Source organism: Ciona intestinalis, chromosome 11 (genome assembly GCF_000224145.3).
Source record: "Ciona intestinalis chromosome 11, KH, whole genome shotgun sequence".
In the NCBI taxonomy this organism is placed as follows: domain Eukaryota; kingdom Metazoa; phylum Chordata; class Ascidiacea; order Phlebobranchia; family Cionidae; genus Ciona; species Ciona intestinalis.
The window spans coordinates 952,404-970,252 of NC_020176.2; the positions used below are offsets into that span (position 1 = coordinate 952,404).

The window sequence follows — 17,849 nt, forward strand, 5'->3', positions numbered from 1 at the left end:
TCCCCCGAAAAAATAGTCACCCACAAAGTAACATACAAGGTAACTCGTAAGCTGGCACGAGGTGTTAAACCCGTGTGATAACGACTGTCGTTTTCCGGCCACGCGAGGATAAAGTAAGTTACCTTCATTCATTCATATGTGGATTTATCGTTACTTTACAATGTTGTATATTACTCCTTTTTGTGTCCAAATAGCCAAAATAAAGTTATTTTATTCACTCATTAAACAAAATAAAGTTATTTTTCAAAAAAAATTAATGTTCGTTTCATATCGGAAACCCCAAGTTTTTAAAAATAAATAGTACTACATTGCTATATGCCTATATAGCTTCAGGCTTTAGCCTTGTATGTTACCAGGTGGGGTTGAAGTCCTTGTCGAAATGTTCCTTCTTGAAATGCTCGATAATAAAACTTGCCACGCGTTAAGTTTGAAGCTCCTCTCACAATACTGGGAAGCCAACGTTGCAGAAGGAAATGTTGTTCCTGAGTTTGCAGATGTGGTTGAAAAGAGAAATATCGCCGGCGTGTTGTACTGTGTTGGTTAGTCTTGTTGTTACTTTGTTTTCTTTTAAGATATTTTGTTTTACATACAAACTTATGTCTCAAATATTTCTTTTTATTAATCCAGTCTGTTTTTTACTTGTAACCTTCATTGACTGCTTGTGTGTTTTAACAAGTTACTGCCCCACATAATTTTTGTACATTTAAAAAAAAGGATGCCTGTGATTTAATTGTTGGTCTATTTTCTACTTGGTCTAGAAATTAAACTGTATAGTATATACATATAACCATATTGTGTGTTTGAAACATACAAAGCCACATAATTTTGCTACATCTAAAATAAATGATACTTATGATGATTTAGCATTGTGTTTCGTTGGTAGTGCACTTTTTAAAATTTTTGGGTCAAATTTTCAGGTCGATTCTTATCCAACCCACCCATAATGGTGATGGGCCAAGCACTTCTTGGTCAAATCGAGGCAGAACATGGCATTAGGGCAATTTACCAAGAACCATGGGGTATGTGTCACTGTTCATAAGATTTCAGTGGTATGTGTCAATGTTTTATTCGTAATGTTCATCCTGACAGAGTGACGAAACTGAAAAAATCTTGGGTTGTTCTGTTTGGCAATATACACACTATAAAAGCGTTGTAATACTTTTTCATGGTGTTTTATTTAAGGTTTATTGTTTATCCAACACAACTATATTTATTTCCCCATTACAACCATGTAGGTCCACTGTCTTGGGAACCTGGCTATTTGGATACAGCTTTAAATTATCTGGAAACCTCAAATTCTGTTATATCCGAAGAATGTGTAAGTTTGTGTGATTAGTTTCAACTTAGTTTTTATAATATCACAGAAAACAACAGTTAATTAACTTAATTTATAATATAAACAGAGCTTTTTTGTAGGATCAGGATTTATAGATTACACACCAATTTTTTTATTGCAATTTTGGGTAAGAGCAATGCTGGTAGGTTTCGTCTAAATCGAAACACATGAAATGAAAATTCATACAACTTATGTGATGATTTCTTTAACACACCTCTGTTATTCCACAGGCGAATACTTTACTTCACTGTGCGGGTCAACAAGGTAGTGACTGTGATACATTAGTGAAAGTTAAAGAAGTTATAAACAACTTGCGCGAAAGAAGTTTAATATCTGTAAGTTTTAGGTCAAATATAAATAGTTTAATTTTGACATTTGGTGCACTACTGGTCCCAAATTTCTCAGCTCTTGGCCCAAATTTCTCAGCAAAAAGAAAAACTACTGGTAATTAAGCTTATCTCGAGTGGTTGGTACGTTACTGCTTTTATCCCATATTTATGTGTAAGGCCTACAGCGAAACTAACCAAGACAACTCTGCTTAAATCGGTCATAGTTATCTCATTTGACATAAGTTAAAAACTAAAAGAATTAACTAATAGTTTTCGAAACCCTCAAAGTTACATACTTAACTCGTAATTACATACCTAACTCTTATGAAATAAAACACACAAAGGTTATCCTGTTTTAAATTTAAGATGTTCATGTACCTTAATATTTGCCCTTATATTTAGTCTGATGAAACTCTTACATTGAATGGTGCTGCCAACAAGTTGTTATCTTGCCTTAAAGTGAACGAAGAACAAGATATGAATTCATTTAAACAAACAGCACAAGACTGGGTGAAAGAAAGAGAAACTTTAATAGAAATAGAAAGTCAAATATTAAAGGAATATTCTAACGAGAGAGAAAGAGTTTTTCAAGAAATGGAAATTGATGATAAAGCTCACTTGATGGCAGTAGAGAGACTGGGTTTCTGGGACTTGGCAAAAGTAAGTGGAGAATGAAAATTAGGAAAACCAGTTGATTATAAATATTATGTGTTGTTTTATCGCTGTTTATTTTTAATATAAATTGTTTTGTAATCGAAGCAAGTTAACTTAAGTATGTTATTTTAACTATAAACAATGGTATATTGGTAACTCAACTTCAACTTTATACAACCCTGTACCATATAAATACTTTGGAATACCTCATTTAATACTCTTATGTTTTGGAATTTAAGCGATTTCCATTTACAGAGTGAAGAAGCCGATGTTTCGGACCAAATATTTTATCTTCGTAAAGATTATGTCGAAGGTGCTATGTATGACCTGGATATTTTAGAACGATATCGAGAAATTTGTGGGTCAACTAAAGAACCAGTGATTCTCATATAGAAGTTTTATAGAGGGTTTCAATTCATTTTCCTTATGTGCGGCTCCATTGTAGTTCAACACAGTACAAGAAGACAACTGTTATCATCACCAAGTGATGGTTAAATTATATTTTAAATACAACACGTGTCAAGATAGTATTTTATGCAGATCGCTCAGTTGACAGGCTTTTGTTTCGGTGGTCAATAAATGTCTTTTTTTGGTTCTTCCAGTATTGCAGAGGTAATTCAAGCGCAAGAGTTATATGTTCTTTCACTAATCTGCTGAAGATAAGGACTAATACTAGATGCATAATAGGAGGTGTACAGTTTATAACATGACAGCTTATTCTACTGTCATCTCACAACCTCCAACATTTTCACCCCTCCACACCCTAATGTTGCTTCCCATGATAGAAAACCATTGTCATGCAATTCTTGCTTCAAGGATTCCACCCTTTGTGCATCTGTACCTTCATCTATAAGGGTTATAGCACACCCACCACCTCCAGCTCCTGTCAGTTTACATGCAAACCCAAAGTCATTCGATAATTGATGAATCTTGTCCAGCTTAGCATGGCCCACCCCAATACTGTTTAAGAGGTGGTGATTTATCTTTAGTAAATCCTGAAATACAAGAATATATTTGAGCAACAAAACCTTTTATTGACGCACAAAACATGAGTGACAAAATCTTATTGAAAAAAGTGATTAAAATTGTATTTTCGTTTGTTTTCTAACCTTTAGCTGGTTTTGTGAGTTTTCTGTTTCATTCCAATTTGCTAACAGTTTCTCTGCTGTTTTACATATTTCATCAATGGCATACAATATGTGACCGGTAGTCTCTGGATACTGCAAAGAAATTCTGAAGTTGGGAAAAACAAAAATTGATTTTTTAATTCCCTCTACACTGGCACTGTACCACAATGATTAAAGTGCGAGGCTTGATGTATCTACTTTTGTGGGTAAAACACTTAAAGGTGGCTGTACACAGTATCTGAAATTCTCCCGTTTTGTCCAGATTTCGCTGCTCCATGCTTCTCTGGCGAATTCGCATGCCGGATACTGTGTACAGCCACCTTAACCGCTGTTTCAGCTCAGTGGTCAATATATAATTGCCCCTAATTTCAGACATCCACCAATCTTCAACAATATTTTATTCACCTGAGACAACTTTTCCTGCACAGCAGAAACAAGAGCTTTGGTATTTCTTGAAACTTTTGTGTCCGTCACTAAAAATCGCAGTTCAGGAAAACTTGGCAAATATGAAAAACAGTTGTAAAAACAATGAAGAGTTAATTTTGTGATGTTTTATGTTGCCACACATGTATATGATAATTCAGCTGTCACCAATTTATAAATGTCCCAAGCCATTTTGGTCTATTTAGTAAGGTGGAAATTTTTTATTTTTTTGACCCATTTGGTAGTAAACAAAGGACATTTAAAGAATTATAAAATTGTATCCTCACGACTCCTGTAGACCGTTGTTAATTGTTAAAAAACTGATTAGGTTATTTGGATGTTATGGTCTAAAGGTTTCCTGTCTTCTCCACCCTACTATATGCTAAAAATGATTCCCAGTGATATATAGTATATACATAGGGTTGGGAACTACTACCTACAACATACTTTAATATCAACTCTCACTTTTTTAATCTTGTTATTACTCCAGCTTGAAAGGACGCAGCTCCTCCATAAGTAGCTACAGAGTTGTCGATACCAGAAGGGTTACCATGGACAATTTTCTCCATTAAATATGCGTGTTCGTTGATTAATGTAAGTGATTCTTCATTCAATAACATATCTAAAAAGTTTATAATATTTTAAACTTGGTGATTTAACACTAATTAAAAAATTATTATGGCCAGGAATTTATAAGAAAATACTGATGAATGAAAGACTTTATTTTGTAACTTTGGTTACGATAATAAAGGTTTGTATTATACAAAATCAACAAATGGCTTTAGATGAAGGGAACTTACCATTTCCCGTTGGCTGAATCTGGTCAGCCATGACAAGAAAAGCAGTTGCCATAGCAACATTTATCGCTGCAGAAGACCCAAGACCGGCTCCAATTGGAAGATTTTGACTTTTCACCTCGATATTTAAGCAAAGGAAGTTATTGGATTTGCTGAAAATCTAAAGAAAATCTTTGACCAGTCTGTAGTTACAAATAAGAGTATAATAATGGTATCATATACATTTAGATGCACCGTGAGGGAGATATATATGCAACATATGTTTCAGACTTGCAAGTGGTTTTTCAGTTGGCATCAAAACTTCATCTCTACATAATAGCTTAACTATAAATATGCTTATCAATTATACTAACACACCAGCATATAATCAACCAGAGCCGAAGCTTAATTTCATTGTTGCACACCTGGGAAATTGGTTTGTATGTAAGTCTTTGGCAACTGTACATTTACTTGCACGAAATATTAGTATTACAGGCACAAAATCTTATCAGAAACAGACATACACAAACATTGTGCAACTTATAAAAGGAATTCACCTTAAGGTAGCCAAACAGAAAGATAGTTAGAGCAATCTGAAGCAGTTTGTTTTCATTTTCAAAGTTTTTTTCAACAAATGATTTAATGTTTGTTTCCAAATTCGCCTCATTGTTGAACTTAGAAGAAGATGCCAGATTTTCAATATCTGTCAACTTTATGTGAATGTCATTTCTCATTGAAAGAGCCACCATCTTGAACTTGAGTGAAGTTTCATCAGTTTTTGTTGTTTCTACCTAAAACCACCCAATAAACTTTTATTGCGAAAAAAAAAATATATATATATAGTTTTTTTAAAGAGTAAATAGACTGTATAGCTTTTAAGAGTATACGCAATAATTTTCAGAACACCTTACTTTGATTTAAGTTATTATGCCTTAGTATAACACTGTATTGTGTACAGAAAGTTGTTGGTTAATTGTATAACTTACCGTAATACGACCGTCGACTGCACACGCTATAGCACGTTTCCCGTGTACAACCGCATGTTCGCCGTGCAAAATAATCTTTCCTGGAGCACTGACTTTTACTTTCTTCATATTATATAATGTGTTATTTGAGAAATCTGAAAATCCAAGTTTTTACCGATAATTTAATTGCAAAAGATTGTAAGGTACTGGAACAGAACTTATGCATGGTCGACTTTTAGTGATCGTTTTCGATGTTTCTACTTTTCCTACGACATAAAACTCATACACTATGTTATTTAAACGGCCCAGAATGCAATTATAAGATTATAATTTGTGAAATTAAAGAAATAATCACCGGTTATTGATTACCAGAGTCCTTTATATACGGACTCTGTTGATTACCAATCGGCGATTGCAACTCTCATGTCGGCTATGACTACCTCATTTATAAAGAGTTTACGATGCGGGGTTATTCCCTCTTAAGATAAATGCTCTTCAACCGGTGTGCACGGTGCAACCTAGGGTGAACAAAAATATGTCAGGGGTGTACCCACTGAGCTGTATAGTGGGTGTACCAGTACAAAAGGGTATACAAGGGTGCATCATAAACTACAACAATTTTTAGCAATAACAGTTTTGAACATTTTAACAAATTTAGTTTCCTACACTTCTTTTATATGAACTCTATATCTTGCATCACTGGTAATTGAGAAACGTTATTAGTTTTACGTTGAATGAATGAATGAATGAAACTTACTTTATCCCTTCGTGGCGGGTAAAACGACATAGTCGTTATCACACGGGTTTAACACCTCGTACCAGTGCGTGCCAATCTCTCTCTACAGAGTCACTGTTTGCTGTAACCGAAGTCGACCTCTGTTACTACACATTACTTACTGGATATTTAAGCAGAGTCATAGAAACACAGAGTCGTCCAACTGCCGTGCTGATTGTGTGTACAAAAGCAAGAAAATTCAGTGACTTTCTCAATGGGTGTAAACAGAGATACATACATAAATATTCGTATATAAACATTATTTATGTATCCCTGATGTGAACAAACTTGTTAGGTTTTGTTTAGGTTTTCTTTTAGTGGGAATAAGACGTAGAATAGGTTATATGATTCTTGATTATTCGTTGATAAAGAACACACAGTATACAGCGCTACTAAACATTGTGTCAGTACCTTTGGTCAGTACTACAAATTGAAGAAAACACGCGCGGTCTAATCTTCAACAGGCCACGTGATCGCGTTCCAGGGCTACTTTGCCACGGCACACAACAGATAACATGATTTTACTATAATATATAATATCAACTATAATATCAAACCTTTATTAATTGACCAACAATCTCTTAAATAAAACTGTTTAATATAATATTATTTAAAGCATGAAACTAAAGTCACCCATACGTTTAAATAGGTTTGGCATTGGCCGGAAAAAAACCTCCAATATAACATACGTCATACACCCACAGGTCCTCATTTATGCTTCCGCCATACGTACGTATAAATGGTGGTGCCGTTTCTGTTGTCATAAAGTAAATAAACCAAACATTGCATTATACAATAGATATGTATAAGTTGCATATGACTCATTATGTACGTATAGCAGTTTGTAAATCACTACCAGACATTAGGGCATATTTAGGATTTGCAGCAACCAGTATTTACGCAAGGAGAAAGCTTTGTTTTTGTTACTATATTATTTTGTTGATAGATGAAATGATTGTGACAGTATTGTATTCGGCAGTATTCCCACGACTTAACTGAAGTACGCGGCAAAGATAATAACTGTTGTTAATATTAAAATTCGGTAAGATCTTTATTTTGAATACTGGCTAAATTATATTAAAACTCCCGAAATGTTGTAATTTGCCAATTGGAATCATTAATCCAGTATCATATAGTTTAATCAAATGGCTGAAATATTTCGTACAGTTTGGTTTTGTCTCATAAAACTAGTTTTAGTTTTCTGAAAACAAACTGAGATATACACATGACAAAAATAAGCAGAAGTTAATATGGCTTGAAATTTTCGTCTCGCCTTTATTGTAGTTTTGTGAGGTTTTATTGCCAAACTTTAAAAGGTTTGCTGATATATTAACAAAATAATATATGGAAAATATATTCGAAATTCAGTCACTTGCCCCAAGAGATAGTTTAAGAAAAGTGGCTCGAAAAAATATAGTGTCTCAATACCCGAATTGTAGCAAAAAATGTAAACTTTATTAATGTTCATTATAACTTTTTTGTTATTACAAGTACATATTTGTAGGATACAATATTTATTAATTGATGTTGGAACAGCGGTGTCGAAGCTTTATGTCAATTATATTAATATAGCGGTTCATGATTTACTGAAAACACACTTGACGGATATTAAAGAGTATTTAAGAAATGTACTCGAAATACGTCAATCAAAGAAAGGGTATTGGTTGCTGCTTGGCATCTTTATTTTTATCGTCTTTTGTGGGATATGGGTACGACAAGGAAAACCAACAACAACTGCTGGAAAGTTCTTTGATGCGCCAGAATGTATAGCTAAAATTCGTAAGTTTATAATAGCACATTATTTCACCATGTGTTATCGAAGTTCCTTTATAGTTAAAAATACCGACAGCCTCCAACCGAAAAACATTTCCCTGAACGACATATCTGGAGAGTGGAAACTTCCGATCTATGGGGTTGCTAATGTACATTATGCTCTTTTACAGTAAGTGAATCAAGGCTGTAACTTTTGCCGGATAACTTTCTACAAACGTTGTTTAGTTTAAAGATTTATCAATTCGTGATGGCAACAGCTACAGTACAACTCACCAAATTTCCTAACGCGGTGATTCGTTTCAGCATTGAACACGGGAGCTTTATGATTGACGGCGACTATGGATTTCGACAGTTAGTTGACTGTAGTATTTTATGAGACAAAATCAAACTGTGTAAAATATCTAATTCTTTTTTATTAAACTACGATACCAAATTGGTGATTGATGAATGAGCATCTTATTATTAAATGCTATGTCCAGCCATTGAAAAATTGTTGTACTCGTTTTAACACCGAATTTTAATACTTAACAACTGTAACCGCCTTTGCCCCGCTCTTTGGTGGACCGTGAGCAGGAAACTGTCAAATAATAATGTGGCATTTTGTTTTGTCCATATCATCAATGGATACCTGTAAAAGGTGATTTAAAAAAGTAGCGTCCTTGCCCGAGTCCTGCCTTGCGCCCCACCCTCTGTATATTTGAATTTTTTGAAAATGTTTTTTCACTTTTTTTAAGAAGACAATAATATCTTATTTTCAGTCTCATAATTGAGAAAAGCGGTCATTTTACCGGAGAAGCAACCGACATTTATTTTGATTTAAATCTAGTTGTTTCAAAAACAAACACCGAGCAAACCCCAGTAAGTAATATATAGCTTTTAGATCCATATGAAGTGTTGTTAATAAAGAACTTGTTTACAGGTAAATATACAGCATTGTACAGCGTCTGTATACCACGTGTCATTACGGACAACAGGCGAATTAGCATTCATTTACAATAACCTGTTAAAATTATTGAAAGAGAGCATCATAAAAGGTTTACAATCACAGGTATAATCAGGGCAAGGTGTTTTAAACATTCTGTAATTTGTTTTTAACCATTATTTTTAGCAGCTTTGTCCAAAAATTGGCAACGAATTGATAAAAACATTTGAAACATGTTTTTAACGTTTCCAAGAAAAAACTATTAAATTTCCATTAATTACCAGCAGCATTAATCTCGTATAAACTTATGGGTTGGTGGCAGGCATGCTAACCATTGGCCATGCGCCGAACGTATATGCGTTTTGTATGGCCTTTTTATGATATATTAAACGTAAAAAATTTAAATACAGATATACATATTTTTAATTCATAGAAAACTCACTGATAGGACTATCATATAAGTTGTCATCACTGTTAACCACGCTTCATACCGCTTTTTGAGCACGTAAGTGGTCATATAAATCCTTTGTCATAGAACAGTTGTTCTTGTAGCCTTTTGCGCGCCTTTTGCCGCCCTTCTCAATTCTTAATTCTAGCATTTATTCTTTAATCTCTTGAACAAAATCAAATCATATTATATATTTATAAATTTTAGGCTAATTATTTTTATTTAAAATCGTGCACAATGAGTGATTAATTAGCTTTTTATGTGGTGGACTTTATTAGAAGTTCTACCTACAGCCATAGAAATACCAAGTAGTCCAGCCCATTGTTACGTAAAAAATTTGAACGCCAATTTGGGTCCAAAACAACTCAGCGGTATGAAAAAATGCATGTTATTCGGTAAATTACAGGTATACTTATAGACTTAAAATCAAATTTAAAGGTTGGAAAGTCTGAACGACATGGGTAATTTGTTTTCTATATCGAAAAATCAGATTTAGAAGCAGCTAATTTGTGACATTTTAGTCATTTACTGAAATAATTTTATATATTTTTTTAAAAGTTTGATCAAATAAATATAAGTTGTTTTACACCTTTTCACAAAAGGAAATCGCAAACAAAGCTTAACTGGTTCCTTTAAATTTATTGCAAAAGTCACCGCTTCTGTCAGTTGGACTACTCGGTGTTTCTACCACTCTGCTGCTAAACCGACAAAAATGGAGACTAAAATCCGCTTTGTTGTTTTTTTCTGGTTTGTGTTTAATCGAGCTTAGTCGACCGGTCTAGTAAATGAATTAATTAATAATATGCTAATTGTTTTAGTACGTGCTTACTCATTAAGGCTTTTTTGAAGTCTGGTGTGGATTCAGGTCCGGAGTAAATACTGCGTATGAAAAAGGGAGCATTCTGTCGATTTTTACTAACTAAAGCACGACATAAGCATGTTCTTGACATCCTTAAAGGGCAGGTTCAGCATAAGTAATAAACCAATCTTGAGTTACAGGTTCGTCGGATGTGCAAATTTATTTTTTTTAATTATAGTTTTTTTGCCTGTACCCAACTGATTTGCTCTTTTGTTTTGTTGACTGTCAGGCCGTGCAAAAACGTCTTAAACATTATTTTTTTGATGTCAGTTGCAGAAACAACATTAGATTATCAGGTGCCTTTGTGTTTTAATCGATATACCTTTATATACAGGACCGTAAATTTATTCAAAACCTCCAACAATTTATCGTATTAAATTCTTGATGTAATTGCTACCTTGTCAAAAGACGCCTCGAGGCTATGACGCCTTGGTTTCATATCTTTTACATTTAATTCGCATTTCACTAGCACACGACGGTCTAAGAATGGTATTTGTTATACAATTTTAGCAGCTCTTCTCAGAAATATTTCGATTTAACTGACCGAATATAGATTTTCAAGGTTTAGGGCATAATGTGGAAGTTTTTGCTGCTTTGGGTCATATCTAATGCAGCAGCTGAATTAAAGACAGAACCAATTGTTGAATTGAGATGGGATTTCAGCAGTTGTGGGCTAACTGGACGAATCGGACCAACACAGGTACAGTTTATGAAATGTAGCGTGTACCATCACTAATCAAATATGCAATAAGATGTGCAATAAGACATAGTGGGGTGGGGGGAATGGGATACCTTTTTATTCTATTTTCTAGTCTCATTTGGTGATAAACAAAGATCATTCTTAGAGTTATAAAACCGCATCTCCACGACTCCCATGGACCGTAGGTATTTGTTCAAAACACGATCCGAATATTTAGATATAATGTGCTAAAGGTGTTCCATCTTACCCCACAGTACTATATTATAAACTGGTATTTATTTTTTCGAATACAGCAACACAGTTCGTAGTAATTAAAACTGCGAAGTTGACAAAATTAGCAACAAAACTATACAGTCGTTAAAAACGTATATAATTTAAAATATTACTTAAAATAGTAATGTCGTTAAAACATGATGTTTGCACAATGTTTATCTGTATATAGAATCAATGCGACCAGGCATACACAGACACGAATCTTGCTGATGACGTAACGGTAGAATACGGATTGCAAACATGGACAGTACCTATTTCGGGACTCTACCTTATAACAGGTATACGTCACAACATTAATAATTATAATAGATTGGGTGTGATAGTTTATGCTTTTTGATTTTCTTTTGATGTCCCATTTTGGTAAAAAAAACGAGTATTTTCAGAATTATATAACCGTATATTCTCGAGGTCACTGCTCGAAGAAATCGTTGTTAATTGTTAAAACTACGATTAGAAAAGATGAAATTGTATGTGCTAACGGCATCCAACTTACCCCACAGGTTTTAATTAAACTCGTAACACTATTGTTTTGTTCAGCCAGGGGACCGTCAGGCCTTGGTGTGTACGGTCGAGCTGTCGGAAGGGGGGGTTTAGTGACGTCAGAGTTCCGACTTAACCAAGGGGAAAAGTTGCAAATATTAGTTGGTAAGTTTATGTGTGTTGTGACTTTATACTGATGTCGGGTGTAAAGGTCAGTGTATGGAGACAGCTTTAAGCTATTTTAAGTATATAGGTAGGTTGGTAGTTGGACTTTCAACAATGTTGCATTAATCAGCCAAAGCAGTAGTCTGTGAGTTTTTTTTATTGTTAAATATTAAATCAAAACAATTTTTGTTATAAATACAGAAATAATTAGTAAAAGCATGAGGTAAACTGGGAAGCACTTGCAGAATAACTAGAACACTTGGTATGCATCAAAACGTTGATGGGAAATGCAAATAATATTATATTTAGGTCAAAAAAGCAGTTACACGCCATCTAGTGGTTCAACGAGAGGTCCGGGTGGTTCAGGAGGAACATTTGTTACACGAGTGTCAGATTCCTATGTTTTGATGGTCGCCGGTGGTGGTAGCTCAAGTGCTGGAAGGAATCCACCACAGACGATGCGGAATTACGCCGACGCTGCTTTGGTGCCTGGCGGGAAACCAGGCACCCCAACCCCGGGAATTATTGATCAAAACGCCGGCGTCGCTGGAACAAACGGCTCCGGCGGCGCGTTCGGTGTTATGCGCGTAAATGGGATCAGTTCTTCTGGCGGAGGGGCGGGATACCTAGGTAACGGGGATCTTAACCGGGTAAAGCAGGGAGAGCTTACGAACGTGGATTATCCGAAACCTGCTTACAGTTACACATCCAAAAGGCGCACTGTTCGGGGCCAGGGTGGATTCTTTCAATTCATTGACGGCTTACCCCGTTTTAACCACGGAGGGTTTGGTGGGGGTGGGGCTGGTAGCTCTGATGGGGGCGCAGGTGGTGGGGGTGGGTATTCTGGTGGGGCTGGGGGCCCACCGGTTGGATGGGGCGGTGGTGGGGGGTCGGTAAACAACGGGGAAATGTCGAAGAAGTTAAGTTATAACGATGGAGAAGGATCAGTGACCATTAGTTTTATCGGTGAGTTTGTAAAATCTTTCTTAGGAATTCATATTTTTAATTGACTACCGTTTCAAACTATCTTAATGTGCGAAATAAGTTACGCTTATAAAAAACTTACAACCAACCACAGAGTTATATACTCGTAAGTAGGCAAATGTTTTATATCTGACAGGTTACGCTTGCTGTGGTCCAGTCGTTGTGTATGTGGGGATGTGTTTTGTAGCTGGAATCATCGTGACAGTTTTGATCGTCTTCTTGGTTTACCGATGCTCAAAGTGTATAAAGAAGTATCAGGGAAAGGAGAGAAAGTTTTGGGGCAAAACGAAAAAGGGATTTTACTCGTTTTTTAAGGGTAATCAAGAAGTAGAGAACTTTGCAATGAGGCACTCTCGTGAGTTGAGCCATAATGACTATAACCCTTCACGATCACATGAAAACGGGGGTTGGAATTCACGAGACAGAGCTGGCGATGCGCGAAAAAACGGGCGTGAAAACTATGAGGAAGAGAAGAGATCTCGTTCGTCGGATGAGAGAATTTATGAAAAAAGAAGGCAGCGGGACAGATCATCCGAGAGAAGGAGAAGAAGAAGACGAAGTTATTCATCATTGGAATCACACTCACGGAAAAATAATTCTGATGTTTCGAATAATTCAAGTCACGACAACAATCGCTCACATAGACGCAAACGTCGTGAAAGACGAAGACGTAGAAGTTACAGCAGTGACAGTTTCTAATCAAATTCAACGCAAGTCCCGTTTGCTTGGCTTTATATACTGGCTTGGAAAATATAATATTTTCAAGCAATCTCTTTTCACACTAACTTTGGCCAACGTTTTCTTTTATGTACATAAATGAAACTTAGTTTTTACCGACAGTTGGTTTATTACTTTGCAACTGTTACATAGTTGTTGCGTTGATCTCCACGGCTTTAATTACTTGCAGTCTGCAAAGGAAGATACATGTTTGTCAAACTAAGTTAAACATAGATAATCTCTGAATTTACAGAAGATTGGCATATTAATTAAAACTGAGATAAGCTGTTTGGCTTTTATAATGTATTACACACAACTATACAAGGATCCACTCTTAACTCCTATCCAAGTTTACCGACTCCCAAACTCCTTGGAAATTTGCAAGCTTTCGTGTTGCCAATATTTAACACCATAAAAAGTTACATACGTGGTAACCCGTAAGCAAGTACGATGTGTGTGAAACGGAACACTTTTGTTCTGTTACAACAGCTGCTGTTGGCACTCTCGGATATAAATAAGTTACATTCACTCAAAAGTTACATTCACTCAATATTTACCCCGCATGGTGGCGCTACATTGGCAGCCCAATCGCAGTAACCGTTGGCTTCGTCGAATACGAGACCGTCATAACCACATGATCTATGATAAGTGATGGGGTTGCCTGACACACACTCGTAGTACATGGAGCAATCGTCGGGGTCAGGGTAGAGACCTGGAGCATTGCCCTCACACTCGAAAGGTGGCGCTGTTTGAAACCATTTGTTTTTAAATGGGGTTATGTAAAAACAACTATGATAGTGGAAACTAGCTTTTGAACCAAGTATTGATTATTCACTGAGTTATTGATTATTCACCGAGTTAAGCATTCGGTGTGTTTATAACTTTAATTATTTTTTTTCCTGTGGTGAGGGTTTTACTGCTTACGTACGTCCTAGACTATGTAATGTTTGTTTCAAATGTGAGGGGTTACACTTACAGTTGACACTCAACAGAGTAGATGAGCGATCGGTTTGCAACTCAGGGTTAGCGGCGCTTGATCTGGATACTTCGCACCAATACCTGGACAGAGTAAAATATAACATTAATATATATCCACCAAGATTATAAAGTAATTTGTCATTGTAATGTATTAGTTTGAACCTATTGGGATAAACAGAACAGCGTCAATGGAGAAGATATGGAACTTAAAACAATTTATGTAAGTTTTACCGAATCCCCACTTGCACGAAAATGGCTAATACCTGGAAGCATAGGCAGCACTGTTTAAAAAGGTAACAGAAACACTAAAAAATAATCTGAAAACACTGCTGTAGATTGTTAGAAACACTGAAATACCTTCCCGAGTTTTCCTTTGTTGCCGCACTGATAATGAGAGAGTCATAATAGTTAATTCCCATGTTGTTAAACCCGGGCTCCATAACGACTGTTGAGGTGGAAAGATATCTAGTACCTACTTTGGTGTAAGTACCAATCTGTGGGAGTATATAACATTAATAGGTATAAGTTGTTGCCTTCTGAAAATTCTGACAATTAAAAAAATAAGATCTTCTGCCAACACACAAAACAATCATTATTATTATTGTTATATCGTCAGAAATTCTCTTTTACACTTTAAAGAAGATATTCGCCTTAAATAAGGGCATTTCAGATATTACAGAGTGCCGGTATCATAATAAGTGAAGAATAATCACCATCATTATGAAATTGGCCAAGTTTTTTAACTCGCTTACGGATAAAACAGAAGTAAAAAGCTTTTTCGACAAAAAAACGTCGCCGTTTCAGCGTAAAACATACGCAAGCAATTGTGGATATACCTCCGTGTGGGTGAAGTTTTCACTGTCTGGGAGATGGAATGGACCTTCGTACCAAGTTACAACATTGACACTACCAGTGTAAGAACATTCGATCAAGGTCGAATCTCCTACGTCGACTGCAACGCTTGCTCCAGTTTGATAAGATATAACGTACGATTTGGACCCTGTATAATGGATTGGATAAACTTTGCTTAATTCTGTTGATTACAGAACGGGTTGTGTGGCGTGGGAACCAAAACTTTTGTAAATTGATTTATCGTCGGTTTGTCATTATATACGCCGGGGGTGGGGGTGGGGGTGGGGGAGAAGATGGGACACTTTTTATAGCACATAATGTTTGAATATTATGATAGTGTTTTAAACAACTAACAACGGTTCATGGGAGTCGTGAGTATACGGTTTTATAATTCTTTGAATTTTTTGTTTACTAGCAAATAGGACTAAAAAATAGAATGTAAAGGTGTCCCATCTTCTCCCACCCTACTATATAGATTTTTTATGCACACCGTCTTCATACGACACCGTCTTCATACGAATGACTGTTATAAAGAGAAATGTCTTACCATCGATCATTAAAGCCATGCCGTCAGCATCCGTTCCTTCCTGTTGCCTCCCTGACCATTCAGCAACCATGCACCAATATCTACCTTCATCGTTTGCTGTCAAGTCATTGATCTGAATAGATGGTTGCTGCAAACCAAGGACAGATTGGAAGTTAGATCAATAACTGGTAACTTACTGGGTGAATAACGTATAACCAAGAGGGTATGGGTTCGAGGCTCTATGCTGCTACTATCGTCAGTGTAAGGCATATAACGTCAATTGTTCCAAACAAGTAAATTACCCCAACTTCCACATATGTAAAAAATACTATAAACAATATTATACATACGTGGTAATTTGTCCAACTGCACGTGTAGTGTGTAAAAAACGCTAAACGGCACCTTGGGTTTTAAAACACCCCAATGATATTTATTCATTCTATAGTTCACCTCTAAGTCAGCCACGGTTGCTCTGCCTTCGTAGTCGCCAAAGAATTGTCTGTTTTCCCCAAGAGTTTCGTTCCAGTATTTGAAACCTTTGAAAATCACCTCAGCATCGGGGTCGTCGACGCTAATTCCCTGTTGTTTAATTGAAAACGTTTGTTTAAAACAACACACAAGTATTAACGTTACTTTAAACATGAAAATGAAAAGTAGTATATAAGAATGTTCGGAATAGGGATGATGTTTCTTTGCTACTTAAGTACTTCGTAATGCGGGTTGGTATCGAAGTGAAAAGCTGTTTTGTGGTAATGGTCATTTGTCAGCCATACATTAAAACAGTTACCATAAAAAAGTATTCAAATTGTAGAGTACATCTTAAGCAACATAACGAATATAGATGCCCCGCCACGTAAGGATAAAAAAGTTATTTAATATGTAATAACTCGTAAGCGGGCACGAGATATATGAAATAAAACACCCGTGTCATAACGACTGCCATTGATTCGACACATGGGACAATAAATAAGTTACATGCAAACCTTGATCCAGTAAATAATGGGGGGCTGGGATTGATCTGACATAGTGAATGAGCATGGCAGGGTGGTATGACTACCTGATGCCACAGTTCTTGCATATGAGTTCACTGTGACAGTTGTCACGATGCCACCATCTGTAAAAATATCATTAAGCAGATGGTTCTTGATATATTTTATATCAGCGTAGGATTTCTGTTCCCGCGATAAAAAAATAATACAAATACAGTTTGATCTCTCTATATTCGCCTTTGGAATGAGGTTTTCCCGCTATTTATTGGAAAGCCCTTGGTTACATGAGAATAAGGTATAAACTTTATATTTTACCCTTTAACGCTGTACTGATTTTTGCAATATAAAACTTACATGCGGCGCCAATAAAAAGTAAAAGTAGACCGACACACTTCATGTTTAATATATACCCTGCAACATTAAAAGATAAAATAGTCAACGTTCGGTAACTCATATAGGTTATATAACATACAACATAACACATCAGAGTCTAACTTCACATTTTTATCCCCGGACTTAAAAACGGTAGTTGCTCTAACTTATAATGGCCAATAAAATACAGCGACATTCTTATGATAGATATTTAATTCGTTCTGTATTTATATAGTTTTGTACAGCAGGTGTTTCTTTCCCATGAACTTCTTAAACTTCACACCACAACACGCGTGTCGTTGCTCTCCTTCGTCAAATGAAAACAAACAAAACCACGTTCAAACACTCGACAACTTATTTAGGCACATTTCAAGCTCCGTAAGTTTAATGTGCTGGGTGGAATAAACAAGTTAGACATATGGTGTA

The 17,849-nt window shown here is 35.9% G+C and overlaps 5 protein-coding genes across 6 annotated transcripts in view; 3 read left to right on the plus strand and 2 right to left on the minus strand.

The window, feature by feature from the left end:
* LOC100175403 (28S ribosomal protein S27, mitochondrial) overlaps positions 1-2,849 on the plus strand; it is a gene marked incomplete in the record, with an annotated part of 3,460 nt that extends 611 nt beyond the window's left edge. The window contains 6 exon segments of the mRNA XM_002131805.3: positions 357-539; positions 918-1,019; positions 1,236-1,318; positions 1,567-1,671; positions 2,068-2,325; positions 2,575-2,849. Coding sequence (XP_002131841.2) covers positions 357-539; positions 918-1,019; positions 1,236-1,318; positions 1,567-1,671; positions 2,068-2,325; positions 2,575-2,712 — 869 coding nt within the window.
* LOC100185592 (mevalonate kinase) lies at positions 2,791-6,103 on the minus strand. The gene is made up of 9 exons (XM_026836613.1): positions 6,013-6,103; positions 5,966-5,979; positions 5,632-5,765; positions 5,203-5,436; positions 4,670-4,826; positions 4,335-4,491; positions 3,852-3,942; positions 3,429-3,539; positions 2,791-3,314 (listed from the first exon to the last, which is right to left on the minus strand). The coding sequence occupies exons 3-9, from the start codon at positions 5,737-5,739 to the stop codon at positions 3,045-3,047; spliced, it is 1,128 nt and encodes a 375-aa protein (XP_026692414.1). The 5' UTR covers positions 5,740-5,765; positions 5,966-5,979; positions 6,013-6,103; the 3' UTR covers positions 2,791-3,044.
* A 1,086-nt stretch (positions 6,104-7,189) lies between these two features.
* On the plus strand, positions 7,190-10,554 carry LOC104266187. Of its 2 annotated transcripts, none has more exons than XM_009861818.2 (6): positions 7,190-8,164; positions 8,219-8,327; positions 8,384-8,509; positions 8,917-9,016; positions 9,078-9,206; positions 9,270-10,554. In XM_009861818.2, exons 1-6 carry the CDS (start codon positions 7,846-7,848, stop codon positions 9,321-9,323), a joined length of 837 nt encoding a protein of 278 aa, XP_009860120.2. In that variant the 5' UTR covers positions 7,190-7,845; the 3' UTR covers positions 9,324-10,554. The 2 variants fall into 2 exon arrangements, with proteins under 2 accessions (XP_009860120.2, XP_026692416.1); XM_026836615.1 differs by having other exon boundaries at positions 8,462-8,509.
* A 91-nt stretch (positions 10,555-10,645) lies between these two features.
* Positions 10,646-13,828, plus strand: LOC104266188 (leukocyte tyrosine kinase receptor-like). Its single transcript, XM_009861819.3, has 5 exons — positions 10,646-11,087; positions 11,530-11,638; positions 11,898-12,005; positions 12,315-12,971; positions 13,126-13,828. Exons 1-5 carry the CDS (start codon positions 10,962-10,964, stop codon positions 13,686-13,688), a joined length of 1,563 nt encoding a protein of 520 aa, XP_009860121.2. The 5' UTR covers positions 10,646-10,961; the 3' UTR covers positions 13,689-13,828.
* Positions 13,817-17,463, minus strand: LOC101242069. Its single transcript, XM_004226585.3, has 9 exons — positions 17,406-17,463; positions 17,046-17,176; positions 16,513-16,641; positions 16,084-16,210; positions 15,521-15,684; positions 15,042-15,178; positions 14,683-14,765; positions 14,264-14,451; positions 13,817-13,897 (listed from the first exon to the last, which is right to left on the minus strand). Exons 1-9 carry the CDS (start codon positions 17,446-17,448, stop codon positions 13,883-13,885), a joined length of 1,017 nt encoding a protein of 338 aa, XP_004226633.1. The 5' UTR covers positions 17,449-17,463; the 3' UTR covers positions 13,817-13,882.
* Between the last annotated feature and the right edge of the window lie 386 nt (positions 17,464-17,849).

Excerpts from the sequence above, each read along its gene's own strand:
- LOC100185592 (XM_026836613.1), bottom strand. The coding sequence starts at position 5,739 with ATGAAGAAAGTAAAAGTCAGTGCTCCAGGAAAGATTATTTTGCACGGC. Across the intron at positions 5,437-5,631 it reads CAGTCGACGGTCGTATTACG|GTAGAAACAACAAAAACTGA; the intron begins GTAAGTTATACA and ends GGGTGGTTTTAG. Across the intron at positions 4,827-5,202 it reads TTCTGTTTGGCTACCTTAAG|ATTTTCAGCAAATCCAATAA; the intron begins GTGAATTCCTTT and ends GATTTTCTTTAG.
- LOC104266187 (XM_009861818.2), top strand. The coding sequence starts at position 7,846 with ATGTTCATTATAACTTTTTTGTTATTACAAGTACATATTTGTAGGATA. Across the intron at positions 8,328-8,383 it reads GTACATTATGCTCTTTTACA|TTTAAAGATTTATCAATTCG; the intron begins GTAAGTGAATCA and ends AACGTTGTTTAG. Across the intron at positions 8,510-8,916 it reads GGCGACTATGGATTTCGACA|TCTCATAATTGAGAAAAGCG; the intron begins GTTAGTTGACTG and ends TCTTATTTTCAG.
- LOC104266188 (XM_009861819.3), top strand. The coding sequence starts at position 10,962 with ATGTGGAAGTTTTTGCTGCTTTGGGTCATATCTAATGCAGCAGCTGAA. Across the intron at positions 12,006-12,314 it reads AAAGTTGCAAATATTAGTTG|GTCAAAAAAGCAGTTACACG; the intron begins GTAAGTTTATGT and ends TATTATATTTAG. Across the intron at positions 12,972-13,125 it reads AGTGACCATTAGTTTTATCG|GTTACGCTTGCTGTGGTCCA; the intron begins GTGAGTTTGTAA and ends TATATCTGACAG.
- LOC101242069 (XM_004226585.3), bottom strand. The coding sequence starts at position 17,448 with ATGAAGTGTGTCGGTCTACTTTTACTTTTTATTGGCGCCGCAT. Across the intron at positions 16,642-17,045 it reads CCATTATTTACTGGATCAAG|GGAATTAGCGTCGACGACCC; the intron begins GTTTGCATGTAA and ends ATTAAACAACAG. Across the intron at positions 14,452-14,682 it reads TACTCTGTTGAGTGTCAACT|CGCCACCTTTCGAGTGTGAG; the intron begins GTAAGTGTAACC and ends GGTTTCAAACAG.